Genomic DNA, 22023 nt, shown 5'->3' with positions numbered 1-22023 from the left:
TCTTTAAAAGAAAAAGTTAGACCAAACATATTTAAAAAAATCTTAAAAATAAAAACAACAACCATATTTTAGTTTTTAAAATTTAGTTTTAATTTTTCATCTAATTTTTAGTTTTAGAATAAACTGTTTTAAAACAAAATTTATCTTGGTAAAATTAATTCAAAGATATATTTTGTGAGAAAAATAATAATAATAGTGATAATAATAACAACGATGATGATAGGAATAATAATGACGATAAAATTAATATTGATGATATTAATGGTAGTGATAGTGATAATAAAAATTAAACATAAAAAATAAGATATATCATTAATATGTTAAAAATATTTTTAGAGTTAATTCATGATGTTTATTGGATGTCCTTAATCAATTACATGTGAGTTCATGTTCTCCTGTAATTATTAGGATCACTAACACCTACACCACTACTATCTCTTACAACAGTGAATCTGTTGGTTTAAAATGTTAGGATTGAGTGAAGTTGATCAACAGATATATAAGAAATTGTATTCCAAATGGTGAGTAGTTGCACCGGAAGCGAAGACGAGGTCCCAACAAAAAGTATGCTTTGATATTATGTTAGATTTCATCTTAAAACCAATTGATATTAAGTGAAGTTGTCCAATATATATATATATATATAAAAGCTACACTCCAAGAAATGAATGAGATAATCAATGTGAAATTTGGATATTTCCCAACACACCTCCTCATGCATAGTATTTCTTAGACTTGGTGCATGAAGCAAGAGGTCACATGAACATAATCTAGCTCTGGTACCATGTTAAAGTTCGGTTAAACATGAAGTTGTCCAATAGATTTTAAGAAATGAGACAGTTAATATAGGACTTAGATATTTTCCAATAAAAATATTACTATAATATATATTTATACAAAATTTGTCTAGCTTGTTGTCGCATGGCAGCTGCTGGACAATGCATTTTTTTTTTCTCAATTTATTTTTTTAAAAAATCGCATGGCAGCTGCTTGCTCCTAGTTTATATAAAAGGATATAAATAGACATAAAAGTCTTAAGTATACTCTATATTTTACACTCTTAACTTAAACATTGAAACCTTGCATTTTTATAACTGGAATTCAACTCATGCATACTATATTTGTTTTCGACTAAATATTCTTCATCATTAAATTGTTATTAAACAGTAATTATATATAATAGAATGTACAAGGTTTAGACATATATATATATATATAATGTAAATATTTTCCCTATTATATAATTTATTTCATATCTAAAATAAGAATTCAAATATTAAATTACTTTAATTAATTAAAAAATAAATAATTATTATTTATGTCGATCATTATTAGTTCAATCAAGTATATTATATTTTATTTTTGTTTGTTATCATGTTATTAGTGTGTAATATGTTTTATTAATGATTAATATTTATTGAAGAATTTCACTAATTATCTTTAATAAAACTCTTTTATTCTAATTATAGATTTTTTTATCCACGACATTTAAATGGGAACCTTGCTTGCTTAAGGACACATACTTGTGCTAAATCATATATTATATATTAGGTAGCGGCTTGTTTGAAAGCAAATAGTACAAATTTCGTTTCAGATATAATTGAGCTCAATTATATACTCCATTAGGTAGCGTCTTTATTTTTTTTATTAAAACATTTGTGAAGGATTCAAAGTAAAATAAAATATTTTGATTTCTTCAGATATTAAGTATATATATATATATATATATATATATATATTATTTAATTATCTAAAATAAAATATTTAATAATCTAAACCTTTTAAAATAATATTAGCAATTATTTTTATTTATTTTTTAGATTTAATTATTATTTATAGTTTTTAAATTTATTCTTTTTAGTTCTCATAATGTTTGAAAATTATAATCACTAAATAAATAATTAAACTTTTTTTTTTATTTTTCAAATTTATCATTTCATTCAATGAAATAAAAAAAATGTACAGTATTCTGTATTCCTTGAAACGAATGCACGAAAAGCCACTGTCGGAAAAGAATGATCAAAATTATGCAACGCGATTAGGAATTAAAAAAATACAAAGCTTAGCGACGCGGGTTTCTTCCATAATTAAGCATAATTAGTGGAACAGATAATGTTATTTTGGCGGTAATAGATTAGATGCTGAATGATGATGGACGAATGAGTGTTAGTTTCAGCAATTCTCTTCCGTAAGCAAAGAGCAGTAGCTGAAACAAACAAACGAACACTGTAAGCATGAACAAGCGCCAAGAAGATTTGCGCAACATAGCTACTACCCTCGACTCCAGATTCAATCAGACCCTCAGAAATGTTCAAGGGTAACCCTCAATTCCTCTCTTTTTTCTCTTTTTCAGATCGAGGGTTATTATTGCTTCATCGAGGTTAATTTTATCCATTTTGTATTTTCTAGCTGATTCAAAAACTAATTAGTTTCTGACAGTTTTGACTTTCCTCTTCTTTAGTAGATTGATTAATTGTACAATATTTATTATTTCCCCCCTTTAATTTTTGTATTCAGTTTCGCCTACAATTGGAAGTACATAGCTTACTAGCTTAGCTTCATGTGTGTTTTTGGATAAATTACTTAATTAAGCATTTAATGCATAAGGTAAGCACTTATTTATAAGTTGTTTCTATAACTGAGAAGTAAATAAGATTAAACTGTTTTTCATATATTCCCTCCAGTTTCATGTATAAGAAAAAAAATCTGTTTCATGCTAACCTAGAAAGTTAGTCAATCAAGTTTAGTTGCATCAATCTCAATTAAAAATTAATTTTTTCCAACTTACCCTTCATTGGAACTTGTTATAAGAAATAAAAATGAGTCATTGGAATTAACATCTCAATTAAATGAAAGGTATTTTAGAGAAAGTAACATTAAATAAAGTGAAGTTAGTTGAAATTTTCTTATATTTGAGACCGAAAAAGTGTTTTTTTCTTATATTTAAGTCTGGAGTAGTACTTTGTTAGCTGTTTTCAAAATAAAGTTATCATAAAGAGCTTATTGCATTAAGTTGAAATAACTTATAGACATATCATAAGCTATATTGATAAACTCTCCTAAACACTTACACTAGTGTTTATGTCATAGTGAATGCACCCTTGCGATAGTTAGTAGCAATATAATCTATGTTCTCTTTCTATCAAGGTTACTCAAAGGTCGAAGCATACCCGGTAAAATATTATTGAGCCGTAGGGTAGATCCTCCCGATAACTCAAACTCGAAGATATCCTCACCAAATTACAAAAGGAGCTTTTCTCACAATGATGCTGGTACAAGTGATAACACATCTGGGGCAGTAGAGGTGATATCAGTGTTATTCATAACTATATCATTTCATAGTATATGTCTCTATAAGACTGACATGAATGGTGGGGATCAGTTCATCAAGTGGGACTTCTACTCTTGATGCAGGAGGAGTTTCAGAGTAAAAGCAAACCAATTAGTATTGCCAATGCCAATAAGCTAAAAGTGTCGACCTCCCTTGGAGGGAGCCCACCCGAAGAATTCCACAAGTCTACCATGGGTGCTAGAGCTACAGATTCTGCAAGAATTATGAAGTTCACCAAGGTGCTTTCTGGGACGGTGGTTATATTAGGTATTTTAACTTTCTATATTTCTATGTCATTCATTGACTTCTTCCTTGTAACTCCTACTTTGCTGCATCTATTTCTGGAATTATTAGCCGTGTGCTCATATGAACATACCCAAAATGTGGTAGCCTTTTCCCTAAAGATAATTTTGGCAGTAAGGTTCAAAAACAAATTGCAGCAGGAATTGAACCATGCCCATGATATTGTGTATAATTTGAATTTTATCTTTTCCTTTTTTTTAAGCCATTAAGCCTTTTGGAAACCTAGGGTTATCTACCACAATAAAACATTTCCTCCTTGAAATCTATATTGTAGACAAGTTGCGGGAATTAGCTTGGAGTGGTGTTCCAGACAATATGCGTCCTAAAGTGTGGAGACTTCTGTTGGTAAGCTCTATGGCCTTCATCTATTTCTCTGGCTCTAGCTCATGCCTCCGATGGTAGTTCTTACTTCTTATTCATACAAAGTGCAACGATAAGGAGCTTTTTAGTGCGTATACGAAATTTCCAGGACTTTGTGGATTCTTATTTTATTTTGGTGATGCCTTAAATGAAACTCTTGTTCACAGAGGGTGAGCCATGTGAATATTCTTTCACAATAGATCTAGATGTTGTTACATAAATGTTTTTCAACGAGACTATACAGAAGATTTTAGAACAGAAAATTGAAGTGATTTTACTATAGAAAATCATTTTAGTAAGGGGTCAACATTATTGACCCACAGTCACGTGTGTTTTTATGGATAGCATTTTGTCTTCCTGGAAATTTAAAGATATACTGACAACAGGGATATGCACCACCTAATTCAGATAGAAGGGAGGGAGTTCTAAGAAGGAAGCGCCTTGAGTATCTTGACTGTATTTCTCAGTATTATGATATTCCTGATACAGAACGTTCAGATGATGAGGTCAACATGCTTCATCAGGTATTCCGAGGTTTAATATATTCCTATCCTAATTATTCATGAAAATAATTGTCCTTGTTTTTGACTGTTATCATTGTATATTTGTTAGATTGGTATTGATTGTCCAAGAACTGTTCCTGATGTTCCATTCTTCCAGCAGCAGCAAGTTCAGAAATCATTGGAACGTATTCTTTATGCATGGTTAGATATTGTTGTTACCCATTTGTTGGCCAGATATAATTCTTAGTCAAGTGTTCTTTGTTATGGATTTTTTTAAAAGTTGAAAGATGACTCTTAGCTTGGCTATGAAAGTCACGCAATGTGACTTCCTTAGTATTGGGTATGTACCAATGTGTACCCAACAAATACTGGTACTGGATCTGTATCCATTACATATGTGACAACCATTTGAGTACATAGCAGTATACTCACTTTTTGGGCAATGTAGTAAGTGTAGTCTGAAAAAAGTTAGGTGTTAATGTGTTATTGATCTAGGTATAATGTGTTCCCATAGTTGCTACATCTCCTTTAGGTAAACTGGTAACTGTTTTATGATACTGCATGATACTCATGAGGGCCTAGGGAGGGGCATGATCACACAACCCTTCTAGAAATCAGCAAGATGGTTGGCTACCTTCTGATGCATATGTACTTTGCATTCAGAAGATGTTTAAAATAGTTGATCTAGTCTTATGTGCTTTTGCTTTCTTCTTAGCAGCAGTTTTGAGCAATGACTTGGGAGAAAATGAAAAGATGCCAGAACCACAATAGGCCATTGTGGTCTAGCTTTCCCATTTTATGTTCATTGATCTCAGAGTGATTTGAACTATTGATTATGAATAGAAAGTGTGAGAAAATATAGGATTGTAGAGAGAGAGAGCAGAAAGAAAAATAGGAAGAATTGAAAACTGAAAATGATTTTTGATGTTATTAAATCTCAATGGTAATACAGAGGTGATTAGTCTTTATACAAAACAAAATCCTAGTGCTGATAGTATAACTAATTGACAGCTCTCAATAACAGGATGACAGCTGGATGAGAATAAGCCTGGCTTAGAAGCTGCTGTATATACTGTAACAAATATGCAGACATGAATTGTACTGGCTTCAGTCTTTATCCATGATAGATGCTCTGCAACTCTTTAACCCTTGTCATTGACTTACAAGTGCTTACTAAATTTGTTCTCTTATTTTGTTTCACTAACACAATTCCCAATCTTTTACCAGGGCCATTCGACATCCTGCAAGTGGATATGTTCAGGGGATAAATGATCTTGTTACGCCATTTTTGGTTGTTTTCTTATCAGAACATTTTGAAGGGGATATCGATAATTGGTCAATGTCTGATTTATCTTCAGATATAATCTCTAATATAGAGGCTGACTGCTACTGGTGCTTGTCAAAGTTGCTTGATGGTATGCAAGACCATTACACATTCGCTCAACCTGGAATTCAGAGGCTTGTTTTTAAGTTGAAGGAATTGGTCAGGAGGATTGATGGTAACACTTTTCTAAGGACATTTTGTTTTCCTCCAAGCATTGTATAATTTTATGAAATTTAAATGCCTTACTATTTTTTATTGATTTGATACCATTTTTATTCTTAAGTTTCATTTTCTATTTTGAAAGTGTTATTGGTTCTAAATTTTAGCAATATTATTTGTGTGTTGAATATTTCATGTTTCACTCTGAAAGTGTCACACGAAGATGTATTTGGTTTGTTACAATGTTGTTATTGTTATATGCTTAATAGTATATAAGCTAAACTACCCTGTTTGCATCATAACATATTAATAATTAGAAATAGGTGAATAGGTGACAGAAGCTGACATGTAACATTACCATGCTACCCTCAGCAATAGAAATAGGTGAATAGGTGAATAAAAGAGCTTTTGAAAACTTTACGTGGTTCACATTGTATAGATTGTAAAGCATCTGCAATTTCTGCCTTAAATTCTTCCTTTTGAAATTCTCTAACCTGGCGTGTAAATGAGTATATTTTATGGTTGCCAGTGGGTGTTTGTAAATTAATTATGACTGGTTAAAATTCTGTGTGATCATTTTGGATTTTTTTTCCTACATAGAAGAGTATGATCTGTTTGGGTGTCATCATGGCTTGAAAAATTCAACTAGACATTCCCTACTATTTGCTTTTACATAGAAGTGTCAAAATTTGATCATCATCTTATTTGTGTTCATTTATAAGGAATTCATTGAATGAATTACCAAGCCTTCTCCTTATTTTTGTTCCTATATTATTATTTGTATGTGTTCAAATGTAATCTGATGTGCCCTACTGAAACTTTTGAGCTGCACCAGAGCCTGTTTCACGGCACATTGAGGATCAGGGACTTGAATTTCTTCAGTTTGCTTTCCGCTGGTTCAACTGTCTTCTCATCCGTGAGGTTTGCAATGATATTTTGTTCTCTTATAAGGGGGGAAGTTTTCTCAACATATAATTGATAACTTGACAGAATGGAAACATTGGTCTGAGATAAATTGGGATGATTTTGTGCTTTTTTACTAATGATGTCTGATTATATAATTAGATACCATTCCATCTCATCACACGCCTTTGGGACACATATTTAGCTGAAGGAGATGCCTTACCAGACTTCCTAGTATATATATTTGCCAGCTTCCTTCTAACGGTGAGCTAACTTTCCTTGGCATTTTCTCATAATCTATTTGAATTCAATTTCATATTGTAGCTGTGCTGATTGTGAGTAGTCTTTGTTGGTCAATTTGTTAATGGATATTTCCTTAACTCTTCTGGCACGTAGGATAAAGCTAGGCATGATTTGTATTTTTCTTTGCCATAACACACACTTGTCTTTTGCTTTTCCACCACTTTCTACCACTTAAGTTAAATGCCTTTTGTAGAGATTTCCTTCTGTGAATTAAAATTGGTTAGCTTACTTCCAATGTGCATTAAACTTGCTTTACAAAGGATGCAATTCTAGCATTCCTGGATATACTTTGTATTCCCTGCTTGTCTACTGCCAGTCTGCCACTGCTAAACACATAATCTTTTATGCATTTCTTTGTTTCCTGATGAATTTATGTATAGTTGCTTAGGTTATTTACACGGTCTTGTTGCTTTTGGCAATGCTTAATTTAGTAGGAACTGAATTTTCTTTTTACTTTTTCCCTTTAGTGGTCAGACAAGCTCCAGAAACTTCATTTCCAAGAATTGGTAATGTTCCTTCAACACCTTCCAACAGAGAACTGGACTCACCGGGAGCTTGAGATGGTGCTTTCCCGAGCATTTATGTGGCACACCATGTTCAACAACTCTCCTAGCCATTTAGCTAGCTGAGCAAGCAATTGTGGTTTTCTGAATTTAGTCCCCTTTCAATTTCTCCGTTTCTTTTCTTGCTTTCTATCACTTTTGCTCTTGCTCAGTGTGGTGCTTTTTGTTAATTTTTTTAACCAATTTTACTTGTACGTTACATTGTAATATTCTGTAAAGGAGATACAAAAACAATTGTTAGATAGAGCGAGTCTATTTTTGTTGTATTAACGATATATATTCCAGAAAAGCAATCAATATCCAGTTTGTGTACGCAATTTTTTTTTAATGGATTCTTGTATAAGCATTATGTGTACGGAAATGCTAGTTAGCACGAATTGGCGAATTTAACTTGACTATTTCTCACCCAAATGTCATACATGCCCAACATAATCGTTGATACCCTGTTCTATAGTTATTAATGTGGCTGAAAGTTCCACGTTTAACGTTTTGACCAAACCCCCAAGTGGGACAAAGATCTCGTCTTCCTCTAGGACAGCAGATAATCCAGCATAAACTATCAATAGAATGTTTACTAGCCCATTAAGTAGAAACATAAGGAAATTTTTTCGTGATATTTGAACTCAGAAGTCAGAACAATGTTACTCAACATAGCTAGGAGATTTTTGCGAATTTCTCAAAAAGAATTAACGATCGTATAGAATGGTGATGGTGCCAGTGACAAACAAAATTAAGATACAAGATTGATTAGGTACTACAATTAAAGCTAGAATGGACAAACTCATTTTATTCCTCATCCACTTCAAGCCCCGGTATGTATTCCAAACTAACATCAAATATGACTGGACTGCTTGGAGCCACCCTTGGTCTTCCAGGAGCAGAAGTAAGGCCTTTTGGGAATGCCAGCTGCCAAATTAAAAAGCAAAGAAGAGATATGTGGCTAACAATTAGAACCGAAGACTTGTCATTTTCAATTAGTAAAGAAAATGACAAATGCTAACTAGTGCTCTTAAGGCATTGGTTAAGAAACTTAAAGTAGAAATGTTTTTATTGGAAGACAAAAAATTGCACAGCCCATGATCATTTTTGCGCTTTCCTATGATTTCCACAATAAATGTTTTCCCCTTTTAGTTCCTTAACCAATGCGTCATAAGGACACCTGTTAGCAAGACTCAAAGAAAATTATCAGAGCACCAAGTGATTGCTATAGATTGTCAATGCACACTGCTCATTCTCATAGCCAATGGCCACGGAGAAACTAGGAATATGGAAGCTTAATATTGAAGAAGTTGTACTATGCTTCACAAGGAAAAACACACGTTGTTTAAGATTTTGAATGTGTTACTATGTTGGGAGATGCTACAGGCTTACACATGGGGAATCTAGCATCAGCTATCAAGAAAGAAGCTTACTGATCCGGGTATGTACAGTCGACGTTTCCCTCCTACTTTCATGCTCAGAATACCTTCATCAAGTCCTTGTATCACCTGTTACTCATTGGGTTGAATATCAGTTTATCTTGAAAAGGATTATCCAACAATTGGCCCCAAAACTATTGTTTTTCAAGTTTGAACACTAATAACTACAATGAAGGTTAAATTCTTAAGTTTGATAACATTAAAAGCAACATCCAGAGTTTACCTGACCAGAACCAACACGAAAAATATAAGGCTGACCTTTCTCCAGTGAACTGTAAAATTGAAAAGGGGGGAAAAGAGCAACACATAATGTACCTGCCTATGTCATCTTCAAAGGCTTCAAATTCATTTTTATCAAAGTGCAAACATGATAGTACACATATAATTGTAATCAGGGTTAAAAGTGAAGATCTTCAAAACAAAAATTGGAAGGTGACAAAAAGCTGAAAAAGGAATGGACAAGTTAGCAAAATATAGCTGATTGACGATTCTCTTAATAACATATTTAGAAGTCCAACATATGATTAGGCATGGCTGTACAATTCTGTATAGTCAAATAAAACTTCTCATGTATACACAACAACAAACACCATTCCACATCTAGCAATTCAATGACTGAAGAAAGATTGATAGAAATTTGTAATACCTATCAAATATTTGTCCGGAGGGAACCATTGCAACATAATTAGCAGCCACCTGTAATTACATTTCATCAAGGATTATTAGAGTCATCAGAGAGGCACATGGAAATGAAGTCAGTCTTGCCATATTGAGAACAATATCACCTGCTGACAGAGGACTTAACTCTACTCCAGACAAAAGTCACTTTTAAGTTTATTCAAGGGTGAAAAAGTGAAGATATATTACAAACTTTAGCTAGTTCCTACTTTAGAGTGGAGGAGGTAGAGAGGCCATGCCTGGACCAAAAAGCATGCCATTGTGAAGAAGTTTGGCTCAGTTGTGGGACAAATGCAGCTGCTGCCTCAAATGATATTTTTAAAAAAATATGCCTACAGTGATTCAAGTGCTTGAGAAAGTTATGCAGTGCCCTAAAGATTAATTTTGATGAAAAAGGAAGCATAGAATGGCAAAGTGAATCTGCAGAAGCATATGTTATGTTGAAGAACTTAGTAGATGGCAAGCCCATATAAGATAAGGCCATCACCAATATTTGTAGAGTATTTTCTACATAAAAGGTAAAAATAAATATACAATCAGACCATTTGTCAAGAAAAAACATATTCAGTTGTCTAAGTAGTTAGGCGTTGATCTAGTTCAAATTTGGAATCGGTTGCCATTTTGAAAGGTTGAGACATGCATACATGAGAACCTGAACAAGTCAGAAGACTTTACAGACCTGAAATCCAATTGGTGGACTAGGACCTTGTCCAACTTTAATATCCTTGTATTGCAAACCTGATCCAGTAGTTACCGTAGGCACCTGCATTGCATAAAATATTCAAAAACAGCATCAGTCAATAACTATGGAAATTAAAGTGTTAACAAAGTAAAATTCACTGGCCTAATCATTTTTATTGATGGTCAAAGGTTCCTAAAAGTGTGTCCCTTTGAATTCAAGTGCTATCACGTTGATTAACTATTTCTAACAATAACAGATTCTTCATTGCATAGCATGCACAATTGACAGAATCTGACCCTATAACAGAAATATTGAAACTAAACTGAATATTAGACCAATTATACAACAGTATCATATGTAGAACTATAGGAATCTATGCACATTCCTCTTAGAAAGTTAGATTCTGTTTGCTAGAAACAATGTGGGGGTAGATTAGACACTGTGCAAAAATATTAATTCTTAAATTTCAGCAAGTCAATAAAGCTTAACTGCCAGAGTTTTTTGGGTCACAAAACTTGAAATAAAGGGACAGCACAAGGTGAGCCTTGGTGATCTCTTTAAGACTAGCAACAATTTGTTAAGAACCTTATCAGTGGGGGCTATAAAATCTCTAACCACTTTATATGGCAAGAAAGTTTAATAGAAATTATCATATCTTCAGCAATATTTATATAAATGATGTTTCAACTTTCAAGTCCCCAAGATTTCAGACATGATTCACCTTACAGAAAGTGATTCAACCGTATGAAAGTGAATGCATTCGAAGCAACATACAGCAATCAGTACCAGCAATGTTTAAAACAAATGGAGAAAAACATAGAAATAAGGCAAAAGAAGGGGCTATGTAATCTCACCATACATTTTCAAGCTCTTTCTCACAAGTGTCATCACACAGTTTAGGCTTTTCCTCTGGGGGCAAACCAGCTCCATTTGCATCCAGCGAACCGATGAAGAGACCCGAGACTCCTAAAGCTAACCCAAGAAAGTCTCTACGTGAATTGGCATTAAACATAGCTGTGGTGCATTCCCTTGTCTCTGAGGACTTGACTTTAATCACTAATCTTCGAAGTTTGTCAACCAAAATGCTTTGAGGAGGAGCAAAAGAGGGACTTTTACCACAAGTAGAACCTAGCAAAAGGTAAACTAAGTTCAGAAAACAATCATGGCATTTGAAGAAGGGAAGTTGGGCCAACAACACTATGCAGAAACTGATTTCTTTTTTTCCTTCTATCGGGCAAATGCTAGTTTTTGTTAGCAGGGGACTTGAAACTGCAATCTCTACCCCCTTCCCTTCTCCCTTCACCACTAGATCAACCTTATATGAATTCACATTCTATGAATTTCTACTGCTTAGTGCTTATGAATCCACATTCTATGAATGTCTACTGCTTAGTGCTTGCCATTGACAGTATATATCAACACGACATTTTTTTTTTAATTTATAAAAAGCAATTTTATTTTTAAAGTACATACATGTCATGCTATAAAAAGGTTATAACTTGTTGATGGGATAGAAGAGAATTATACATTGTTGAGATAGAGAGCAAAACAAAAAAAAAAAAATGCAAATTTGAGGAAGAGAAGTGAATGGGATTGATTACCAAGTTGGAGAAGCAGAGAGGAGGCCATGGTAGGCATAACCAAGGATGTCATGTGATGATGTCCGCAAAATGGATAAACTGAATCTTCTCAAACATGGTTTGGAGCTGGAGCAAGTGTTTGTACCTACCACGTGGCAGATAGAAATGAATAGAGGGCACTGAATTTGTATGCACGTAACTTAATATTGCATTTGTGGGCACTTTTTTAATGTATTTTTTTATACAAAATTATTAGAAATTACAAAATTTTATGAATCTTACTTATTATTTAGAGTAAATTACATAAATTTTATTTGAGATTTTGTAAAATTACATAAATTTTATCTATTTTTTTTAACATTTACACTAATTTCCGTTCGGGGATCCCTATATAATGTTTTTCAAGTAATTAAAAAATATTACTATATTAGTGTATACTTTTAAATAACTAAAGAGGATTAATATAATGTGTAACATGGTGTAAATGTATATTTTCAAATAATTAAAGAAAATTAGTGTGAGAATAGATAAAGACAAAAATGTCTATGTAATTTCATTAAATTTCAAAAGATGTAAGTATAATTTATTCTATAATTTAATGTGTTTCAGTTTTGTAGTTTTCTGATAAAATTTAACAAATAATGATAAATTTCTTATAAAACTTTGTACTAATTTCCTAAGATTTTTTTGGTACGATTATCTTCCACTAGAGATAATGTTACTTGATAACGGTAAGATCACACTTTTCAATATAAAAATGATCAATTCAAACTATCAAGTCAAAACTAAAAATAAATAAATTCTTAATTAACAGTTAAAAAACTCTTAACTAATCAAATTAATTCATAAAATTTCAGTGGTTCTTTCTCTGGTCGAAAAAGAAAACTAATGATTCCAAATATACGGAGCAGATTGCGTGGACTCGAGTGCAAAAATAGGCCGATCCAGGAGACGGGCCCAATTCGTTTCGGCCCATTCCAAAAGGAAGGTGCTGGTATCGAGGAGCGTGAGGAGGAGCAAGGCTGAGAGGAGTGTTCCCAAAATCGCAATATCTTCAACTCTATCTGCAACAGCCAACTTTCTCGTTCGTCGATCACAAAAATGGCGGCGAAACTTCAAATATTTACGGGATTGCCCCCCGCGCCATTTCAATCTTCCTCCTCCACTCTCTGCGTACTCAAGAAGCCTCTCACTACCTCCTTCTTCGGCACTGCACGAGGTAATTTACTATCCTCTCTCTCTTTCTGCTACTCGCAATCGTTAATTTCCGTTTAATTTACTTAAACGCTTCATTTATAACGTGATTAGTTTAATTAACTTTGTTTCGAACTTCTAATCGTTGCAGTGGAAGTTCTGAAACTTCGAGTGATGAGGATTGCGAAGCCTGCGCGCGGTGGAGGTGCTCTCGGTGCTCGCATGAACCTCTTTGACAGGTTCGCCAGAGTTGTGAAGGTGAAAAAAGCACTGAAACGACAGTCGCTTAGCTTTAATATTCTCATTGTCGTTGTCGTTATGGTTAGATTTTGTCATCTTAGTAATGCAGTCGTACGCAAACGCTGTCTTAAGCTCGTTTGAAGATCCGGAGAAAATATTGGAGCAAGCTGTGCTTGAAATGAACGACGACTTGACCAAAATGCGTCAAGCTACTGCACAAGTTAGTTACAATTATTTTTAGAAAAATGTTGTTGTATTAGTTGTTTCCTTGTGTTCTTTCAATCACTATTTTACTCTTATAATTGTTTTGCTTGTTTGAGTTTATATGGATTATGATTATACACAAACTATTTAGCTGTAAACTGACTTCAAAAAGGATTGTTAGTTCAACTTTATTTTCATTGAACAATTTTTGTCTTCAGGTGTTGGCATCTCAAAAGCGGTTGGAAAATAAATACAAGGCTGCACAACAAGCTTCTGAAGAGTGGTAATGTATGAAAGAGTTATTATCTTAATTTTCTAATGATGTATGGTATATAAACATGCCTTTGTGCTTTTTAACTGATGTAGGTACCGGAAAGCACAACTTGCTCTTCAGAAAGGTGAAGAGGATCTTGCTCGTGAAGCACTTAAGAGGCGTAAATCTTATGCGGTACATTCTCATTTTGTTGAACAGTTTTATGCTAATATTTGTTTTGAATTTCTATGTTAGGTTTTTAATATGGCTGTTTAATTTGTGGAGTGTAAATGAGTCAAATGAAGTTGTTGATTTTTTCTTCTTCCTTTCATATGGTTATTAAATGTTTTGGCAATTTGTCCTCCTGTCATTGCTTAATAGTATTGAAACATTTAATGCTTGCTATTCTTATATTCCCATTCCTAGAAGCATATTAAAAGCTTGATTGGAACTGTACCCTGTGTTCTGAAGTCATTTTACCAAATCTATAGGTCTATGAATTGGATTAACCATTCAGATTGTGATGGGTTATAATGTGTTTTGATTAGCTTAAGTTGTTAGAATCTTTGGATGACGACACGACAGACTTCACAGTAGCTGACTCTTTAAAGTGCTTTCATATGTACATTTCAACTCATGTCAGATTGATGAAAATTTGAATGCTGATGACAGTGTTGTAGATTAAAAAATTGGAGTTTGCCAAAGTTTGATTTGAACTTTTATTCTATGATTCAAGAAAGTGCATCTTCAAAATAGTGCCTTATATGCATATTGCATAACAGAAAGCTCATTATATGCTTTTAATATGTTGCAGGATAATGCCAGTTCTTTGAAAGCTCAACTTGATCAACAAAAGACTGTTGTTGAGAATCTTGTCTCTAATACAAGGGTAAGCTAAATCTTGTTTTTTCCCAATATGTCAAAACACTGGATTTTTTTTTAATCAGCAAAAATAGTATTGTATTATATATTAAACAGTACAAGTTGTACTGAAGGGGTTACACAGTGGCCAGTTTGAGTAGGACTATGGTGTCCTAATACATAGTTTACAACATGAATTAAGAAACCATAGTTCTGACATTATACTTATCTCACAGTTACCCCCACTTATATAATTATCCCACCCTAATCACATAAAGGCCTCCTTCATGTTGCTGGTATAGTGATGAAATGGCATGTTAAAACCTTTATCCAGATTTTTTAGCCAAGTCCAGCGGATAAATATAGCATCCTCCAACAGCTTACTATCATTAAAATTTTCCTCTTCAAAAACAATCTTATTCCGATGCTGGCAAATACTCCAAGTCAAGGAAATCCACCAGCATTTCCATTTTTGAAAGCTGTTACCATTTTCTTTGCCAGCCACATGCTGGAGGAAGTGCATTCTCTGGTTCTGTGGAAGTGGTGCTGAGATGTTTATCCACAATGATGATTCCCACCAAAGCAGCATGATTTTGCTGCAACTAAAGAAGAGATGTGCTGCATCCTCTTTTTTATTTTTGCAGAATGGGTATGTGGGATCATGTATATCCACATTCCTCCTGCGCAGGTTGATTTTAGTTGGTAATCTGTCCCTGATTAGTCTCCACACGAAGAAAGTGACTTTACTAGGGACCTTGACCTTCCACAGCTCTGAAAAAGTACCTTCCCACCAAACCTGTACCCATTCCCGGCTGTGTATACACCCGATACATCTTCCTTACAAATCCACTTATCTTCTCGATCCAGGTGAATGCTGGTGCCTTCTAAATCTTCTAAGAACCTCACAGTCATATCCATCTCGCCATCAAAGAGTTCGCGTCTCCATTTGAAGTCCCATTCCCATCCTTCATCTATGAAACTGCCCATTTGCTGAATGACATGATTTTGCTGCTTCGATATGGAAAAAAGTGTAGGGTATTTCTGCTTAAGTGATACTCCATCCTCCTTCCATCCATCCTCCTAGAATTTAACCTTTGCTCCACACCCTACTTTTCATTTTATCCCTTTAGCTAAACAACTGCCATCTACGCCAGCAGAAGCTATGCTGTTTATATCCTTCCACCATGCTGATACTCTATTACCCCTTCTTTCTCCCTCCAAATTACACCAGTCACCATATTTTGAAATCAGTATTTTAGTCCACAATTCTCCTTGGTTCACCATATTTTGAAATCAGTATTTTAGCCCACAATTCTCCTTGGTTATGGAAGAGATTCCACTTCCACTTTTTGAGAAGAGCATAATTAAACTTCCTAAGGTCCCTAATTCCAATTCCTCTTTTCTCCTTTGGTAGACACACCGATTCCCACTTCACCCACGCTATCTTCTTATGCTCCATACCTCCACCCCACAAAAAACGCCTATGTATCCACACTAGTTTGTCCAGAATGCTGTTTGGGGCCCTGAAAAAAGAAAAGAAATATATAGGAATAGAATTTAGGACAGACTTTATGAGTGTTACCCTTCCCCCAAATGATAGTAGTTTTTGTTTCCATTTCGCCAATTTTCTCTCACTTTTCTTGACGATAGGATCCCACAACTCGAAACACCTTGGGTTTGCCCCAATCGGGATACCCAAGTATAGAAAAGGTATGACCAGTAGCCTGCAATTTAAGTAACTAGCAGCAGTCACCTTCCAACTCTCCGACATCCCAATTGCCCCAAAACTACTATTTGAGAAGTTAATTTTGAGGCCTGAGACTAGTTCAAAACTTCTTAAAATCACCTTAATCGCTTTCACATTTTCCATGGATGCTTTCCTAAGAAAAAGTGTATCATTTGCATACTGCAATATGCTAATTTTGACCTCATTTTTGCCCACAAGGAAGCCTTGAAACAAGTTTTTGTCCATTGCTTCTCTCACCAATCCATTTAGTCCCTCCACAACAATGTTAAATAAGAACGGAGCTAAAGGGTCCCCTTGTAGTGCATTTTTTAGACAGTATGGATATAGAAGCGGATTTTAGACAGCCTTCAATCCATGATATCCATTTTGCACAAAACCCAATCCCCTTCAACATATACAGCAAGAATTCCCAAGATACTGAATCATAAGCCTTTTCGTAATCTACTTTGAAAACCAAGCACGGCTTGTTCCTTATCTTTGCTTCATGGATCACTTCGTGATTCATAAACCTTTTCGTAATCTACTTTGAAAACACTGGATTGTTATATAGAGACATCAAAGTATAGAAGTCACTAGTGTCAAGAATGCCTAAGTCATAGTTGTAGGTGTATATTCCTAAAACCTTGCTAAATCATAGTTCTATCTTTGGTTCTTAGAAAGAGTAAGCTGTGTTTCTTGAGTTCATTTTTATAAATTTTTTCCTAGGCATGTCTTACTGCCACTAGGAGTTATACTTTGCTTTGGTCCACATTATTTAGGTATGATTGATTATTTTTTAATCCCAAAGTTTTTCTTTTGGGTTTGGACTTTGGTTGCAGTAGAAACTGGAAATTTTAATTTTTTAAGGTTTGGTTCTTCATTCTCCATCCATTTACTTGTAGGATATATTAACGGACTTCTATTTAAACATTGTAGTGCATTTTTTAAGATGAATGATTATTTTAATGGATTGTTGTAGAAAATTGCTATATTCTTGGTTGTGTGGATTGTGGAGAAATCAAATTGTAGCTGTGAAACCTATTGAAGGAACTGTAGGTGTGACCATCCACCATGATTTACTTAGCTTTCCACTTTACCCACTACTGGTGACCTATTTTCATCAGCATGTCACAATAAAATCTTCTATTTCAAAAGTCATTTCTTTCCTTGAATTAACCCTAGAATCCATGAACCATGGTTTCCACTGCTTGTGCGGTTCACATTATAAAGGAATTAATTAACCCATATTACCTCCCTTATTAACTGCACATGTTTCATCCTCTAAAATACATACAATAAATAAGAGTATAAGACTACAATCTGCTAACTTTCTACCATTGCCATCCGAAAAAACCTACCCTTAACCTTGACTTGTAAGCTTGCACTGTTCTACAACTGATCAAACAATGATATCCTCCTATAGCTTCTGCTGTGCCTGTCTTTACCTTGGCTATGAATGTAAAATCATCTTGAGAATGAAAAAAATTAGCAAAATTAATTTCTGGCTTGTAGGCTAGAGCCTAAAATGTACCAGTGGACTTATACTATTGATGGGGAGAATGCAGTTTAAAACTTGAGATGGAAAGTTGTTTGCTGGAAGAAGTGGACACAACAAACTGCACTTTTTCTACCTTTTTTTTGTAAGAGGTGCCTCCTTCTAGAAATGATCGGAATCGGTTGAACAATTTTAGTTTACTACTCTAATACTGGCATTTTTTATTCCAAGTAACATTTATTGATCACAATTATGATAAATTGTTTATTTTGTAGCTTTTGGAGAGTAAGATACAAGAGGCAAGGTCGAAAAAAGATACTCTCAAAGCAAGAGCTCAATCGGCAAAGTTTGTCTTTCAAATCTCTTACCCATTTACTTTCTTCTTGTTACAGTCTATATTCTCTGGCATTTTTAGTAATGATTGTTGGTTGATGTTCCTTCAGGACTGCAACCAAGGTGAGTGAGATGCTGGGAAATGTCAATACAAGTAGTGCTCTTTCAGCTTTTGAAAAGATGGAAGAGAAAGGTAAGAAAACTCATTGAGTCTACTTTGGCTGTTTGGATATGTAAATAATACTTCTATATAACCTGGCCTGTACTTAATGTGTACTCTTAACCACACCACATACAGACATATAATTTCATTGTCATTCCCGAGATATTTTGAGGTTCTATGCTTCCTATCCTGCTTCCCTTTCTTTTTTCTTTTTGCAAACTGATAACGAATTAGCATATGCATAAACTATAAAATCAGGGAAAAGATCTGACAAGTGGAAGCTTCTAGTGGTTCAAAAATCAAAACCTTTTCTATCTGAATGCATTTTGATTTTGACAAATAACAAGGGCTATATTGCACAATCATGATGTATTATGATTAGGCCGAACCTGTACTTTGTGAATTATGGGCATTTTGATCATATGCATGCTTATTCTTAATTATCCTTATAAGTATAATTGTATTCAAAATCTATAATAATGATGAAAATTGAGTAAAATGAAACTTGGTTTATGTTAACATGATATGACATGCTTAAAAACTACAAACTAATCAATAGAATAAAAAATATGTGAACATCTGCCACGATTACGTAAGCTTTTTATGTGCTTTTATTATTGTATATGAAATTATTTTTCTCTGTAATTATTTTCGGTTATCTTGATAGTGTTGACAATGGAGTCCCAAGCTGAAGCTCTTGGCCAGTTGACAAGTGATGATCTTGAAGGAAAGGTAGTAATTATATCATGTAACTTCAAATTTATTTGTATGCATTATATGTTGAGCTTGGAAATGAACGAATACAAGTTAAAAGGAAAAAGAAAACTAGATTTGTTTTACTTAAATTTATTCTTATGGGAAACAGGATCAAAGGACCCAAGCCCAAGTTTATTGCATCTTAGGGATGTTCAAAATAGTGTAAATTGAAATCTTCTGAAATATTATTATCATAGCTAGACTCACTACTCTCACTGGGTCATTGAATAAATTGCCTGCAAATGGAATGTCAAAAACTGTTATGTTTTCTATTCAATAATAATGCAGTTTTCTTAGTGTATTTCACTTGCCATAGGAAAATGTAGAAACCATTTCCCTGGAAGCTATTTAGTAAAGAAATAAACTCTGAGCCCAGTGATTATGTAGCAGAATCTGCATTATGTAAATCTTTTCTTTCGTAAATAATTTGAATACAGCTCTGAACCACAAAAAGCACTTAGAACAAGCCTAAGTTCCAAATATATATTGGGATTTGTTATATAAATCCTTGGCTTGGTCAAATGGATTCATGGGCTGCATCATCCATTAGTTATCATGCATTAGAATTGGGGAGTTTGGACTGTGGAGTGACAAAGGTTGTAAAACTTATTCCTTCACTATATAACTGTTTGTGAAACTCATGGATTTCATTCTCCTATTAATTATTGATTTTTGCAGTTTGCTTTGCTTGAGGGCTCGTCCGTTGATGACGACCTTGCGAATTTGAAAAAAGAATTATCTGGTGCCTCAAAGGTATGCTTCAAATGGGAAATAGTTTGTATGCTTGGTAATAATGAAATGAGGATTTTTTTAATTAACTGTCTTGCAACTTGTTCTCATTCCTTTTTTTGTGACGAAAACCTGTGAAAGAACCGGTGAATATTTTTTCTTTCTTTCCAAAAGCATTATATTTTGCTAAAGAAAGTAAATTTGACGGAGAGGAAGTTTCGTACGATACTACCTACATGCTACATATAATTTTTTTTCCATTTAATTGTTTGACTGTTTGCTTGAAGCAGAAAGGGGACCTTCCTCCTGGAAGAAGTACCACCAGCGCCAACACTGGGATTCCATTTCGAGATGCTGAGATCGAGTTGGAACTTGATCAATTGAGGCAAAGAGCAAAGGAATTTTGAAGCATGGATTCTTTTTTGTTTCTTCATATCAAATCTTCAATTTAGTTTCTTTATTTCTGATATCAACGTTGTACAGCTAAAGGCCAATCACGATATTGTTCGACTACTGGCCAAAAATTGATTAGAAAAATGAACTGATTAGCTGCATGCTCTTGTAGCTCATGTTATATGTTAATTACCTTAAGTGTGATGATATTGTAATATATAATTTGTACCATCAGAAGTCTTTTTTATTCCTATTAAAATGCATGATTTGCACAAAAGCTTCATTTTCTCACATGACAATTTTCACTAGGAGCAATGCTGTATTAAATCTCGTAGTTTGCACGTGAACACCTTCAATGAGGATCAAGGTTAGTAACACCACCATGTTGATAAATCAATAGGATAACCCTTTTGACCTTTTGTTAAGCCAGATTTACGTTTTCTTCGTGTAAAATATTCATTTTTCCGAGTTAAAATTGCGGAGAACAGAGTTTATTTTACCATCAAAATAATGTTTAATGAGTGCGGTGCATATTTTTGTGTGCAAGGACACACCGATAGTGTCTAGCTGCTGATAAAAGTGAGGCCAATTTTTAGTGTATAGCGACAAATTCTTCCTTTTGGTTTTAGTAATTATAAGCTAGATTGCAAATGTGAACGGAAGAAACAAGCATATGAAGCATTCAAACTATGAACTGAAGTTTTCAAAGTTTAATGTGTTATAATAATCGAAAATGAATCACGAGAAAGCTTGTTTCGATCATTAAAAAGAACTTCAATATACGACCCAGTTATAAATTAATTAATCAAAAGCAAAACGACTATAATATTGCAATATATCATTGTATAAAAATTAGAGTATGGTGAGATAATTGACTCCTATAATAAAAATTAAAGTCTTCATTCTTTAGGCGAATATTTTTAAGAGTTATTTTCTCTATCATTAAGTCAAGTGACGTCTCTTGCATAATTGCATTGAGTATCCACTTTTATCATTTATAATTTTTCATTCATTCAGACACTATTACTTAAAATCAATTTTAATTGAAATTTGATTCAATTTTAAATTTTAATTGCTGATAAATTATGATACCTTTCTTCTATATCATAAATTAAATGCAAAATAATTTTGTGTGTGTACAATGAATGTATTAAAAACATAACTTAACCTTTTTTATTAGCAAAATTGATTAATTTAATTATTACAAAAATTACATATGACGGTTGAAGATTCTGGTTGTCTGTCATGTCTGGGCGCGCCTTCATTGTTTTTGCGCTATTTGTCCCATTGGATTCTACTAGCCCAACTAACACGGCTTTGATTTTCCTTCTTTTCCTACTTTATCATTTTTCTCTCTCCCTGATTTGCAAAATAAAATAAAAAAGTAAAAGTGCTAGTTTAGTTAGAATTTGGGACTGAAAGAAAGCACCAACTTGTTATTAAATTCCTCTGTCAAAAACTGAAAAACTATGTGATATTCTAAATAACAGGTTAGGTTTGATCTTGCGAAAAATTAAAAAAAAAAAAAGGTTAGGTGTGATCTATTATTTTATTATCCTTTCATTTTTC

The 22023-nt window shown here is 33.7% G+C and overlaps 3 protein-coding genes across 6 annotated transcripts; 2 read left to right on the top strand and 1 right to left on the bottom strand.

Annotated features, from left to right (window-relative positions):
- The first annotated feature begins 1995 nt into the window (after window positions 1-1995).
- On the top strand, window positions 1996-8075 carry LOC114375745 (TBC1 domain family member 22B-like). 2 transcript variants are annotated; one of them, XM_028333591.1, is made up of 10 exons: window positions 1996-2317; window positions 3148-3304; window positions 3415-3598; window positions 3909-3979; window positions 4381-4518; window positions 4607-4698; window positions 5725-5996; window positions 6816-6901; window positions 7046-7147; window positions 7654-8075. In XM_028333591.1, exons 1-10 carry the CDS (start codon window positions 2235-2237, stop codon window positions 7813-7815), a joined length of 1347 nt encoding a protein of 448 aa, XP_028189392.1. In that variant the 5' UTR covers window positions 1996-2234; the 3' UTR covers window positions 7816-8075. The 2 variants fall into 2 exon arrangements, with proteins under 2 accessions (XP_028189392.1, XP_028189393.1); XM_028333592.1 differs by lacking the exon at window positions 1996-2317 and having other exon boundaries at window positions 3189-3304; window positions 3383-3598.
- Window positions 8076-8336: 261 nt separating this feature from the next.
- LOC114375747 (peptidyl-prolyl cis-trans isomerase FKBP16-3, chloroplastic-like) lies at window positions 8337-12282 on the bottom strand. 2 transcript variants are annotated; one of them, XM_028333594.1, is made up of 7 exons: window positions 12129-12282; window positions 11387-11655; window positions 10525-10608; window positions 9814-9863; window positions 9391-9439; window positions 9162-9236; window positions 8337-8655 (listed from the first exon to the last, which is right to left on the bottom strand). In XM_028333594.1, the coding sequence occupies exons 1-7, from the start codon at window positions 12178-12180 to the stop codon at window positions 8536-8538; spliced, it is 699 nt and encodes a 232-aa protein (XP_028189395.1). In that variant the 5' UTR covers window positions 12181-12282; the 3' UTR covers window positions 8337-8535. The 2 variants fall into 2 exon arrangements, with proteins under 2 accessions (XP_028189395.1, XP_028189396.1); XM_028333595.1 differs by having other exon boundaries at window positions 8542-8655; window positions 9121-9236.
- Window positions 12283-13114: 832 nt separating this feature from the next.
- On the top strand, window positions 13115-20731 carry LOC114377543 (membrane-associated 30 kDa protein, chloroplastic). 2 transcript variants are annotated; one of them, XM_028336097.1, is made up of 11 exons: window positions 13115-13326; window positions 13453-13559; window positions 13651-13761; window positions 13964-14028; window positions 14112-14193; window positions 14813-14887; window positions 18356-18426; window positions 18524-18606; window positions 19244-19308; window positions 20011-20085; window positions 20352-20691. In XM_028336097.1, the coding sequence occupies exons 1-11, from the start codon at window positions 13209-13211 to the stop codon at window positions 20466-20468; spliced, it is 969 nt and encodes a 322-aa protein (XP_028191898.1). In that variant the 5' UTR covers window positions 13115-13208; the 3' UTR covers window positions 20469-20691. The 2 variants fall into 2 exon arrangements, with proteins under 2 accessions (XP_028191898.1, XP_028191899.1); XM_028336098.1 differs by lacking the exon at window positions 13115-13326 and having other exon boundaries at window positions 13643-13761; window positions 20352-20731.
- Window positions 20732-22023: the final 1292 nt, after the last annotated feature.

This window comes from Glycine soja, chromosome 11 (assembly GCF_004193775.1).
Source record: "Glycine soja cultivar W05 chromosome 11, ASM419377v2, whole genome shotgun sequence".
NCBI classification, from domain to species: Eukaryota; Viridiplantae; Streptophyta; class Magnoliopsida; order Fabales; family Fabaceae; genus Glycine; species Glycine soja.
This window is presented reverse-complemented; position numbering and strand designations above follow the sequence as displayed.

What these genes read in the sequence shown, in the direction of transcription:
- LOC114375745 (XM_028333591.1), top strand. Translation starts at nt 2,235, where the DNA reads ATGAACAAGCGCCAAGAAGATTTGCGCAACATAGCTACTACCCTCGAC. An exon ending in ACACATCTGGGGCAGTAGAG is followed by an intron (nt 3,305 to 3,414) that starts GTGATATCAGTG and finishes CTCTTGATGCAG; the next exon opens with GAGGAGTTTCAGAGTAAAAG. An exon ending in AGGTCAACATGCTTCATCAG is followed by an intron (nt 4,519 to 4,606) that starts GTATTCCGAGGT and finishes TATATTTGTTAG; the next exon opens with ATTGGTATTGATTGTCCAAG.
- LOC114375747 (XM_028333594.1), bottom strand. Translation starts at nt 12,180, where the DNA reads ATGACATCCTTGGTTATGCCTACCATGGCCTCCTCTCTGCTTCTCCAA. An exon ending in CTCTCTGCTTCTCCAACTTG is followed by an intron (nt 11,656 to 12,128) that starts GTAATCAATCCC and finishes ACCTTTTGCTAG; the next exon opens with GTTCTACTTGTGGTAAAAGT. An exon ending in GTCCACCAATTGGATTTCAG is followed by an intron (nt 9,864 to 10,524) that starts GTCTGTAAAGTC and finishes ATGTAATTACAG; the next exon opens with GTGGCTGCTAATTATGTTGC.
- LOC114377543 (XM_028336097.1), top strand. Translation starts at nt 13,209, where the DNA reads ATGGCGGCGAAACTTCAAATATTTACGGGATTGCCCCCCGCGCCATTT. An exon ending in CAACAAGCTTCTGAAGAGTG is followed by an intron (nt 14,029 to 14,111) that starts GTAATGTATGAA and finishes TAACTGATGTAG; the next exon opens with GTACCGGAAAGCACAACTTG. An exon ending in GCAAGAGCTCAATCGGCAAA is followed by an intron (nt 18,427 to 18,523) that starts GTTTGTCTTTCA and finishes ATGTTCCTTCAG; the next exon opens with GACTGCAACCAAGGTGAGTG.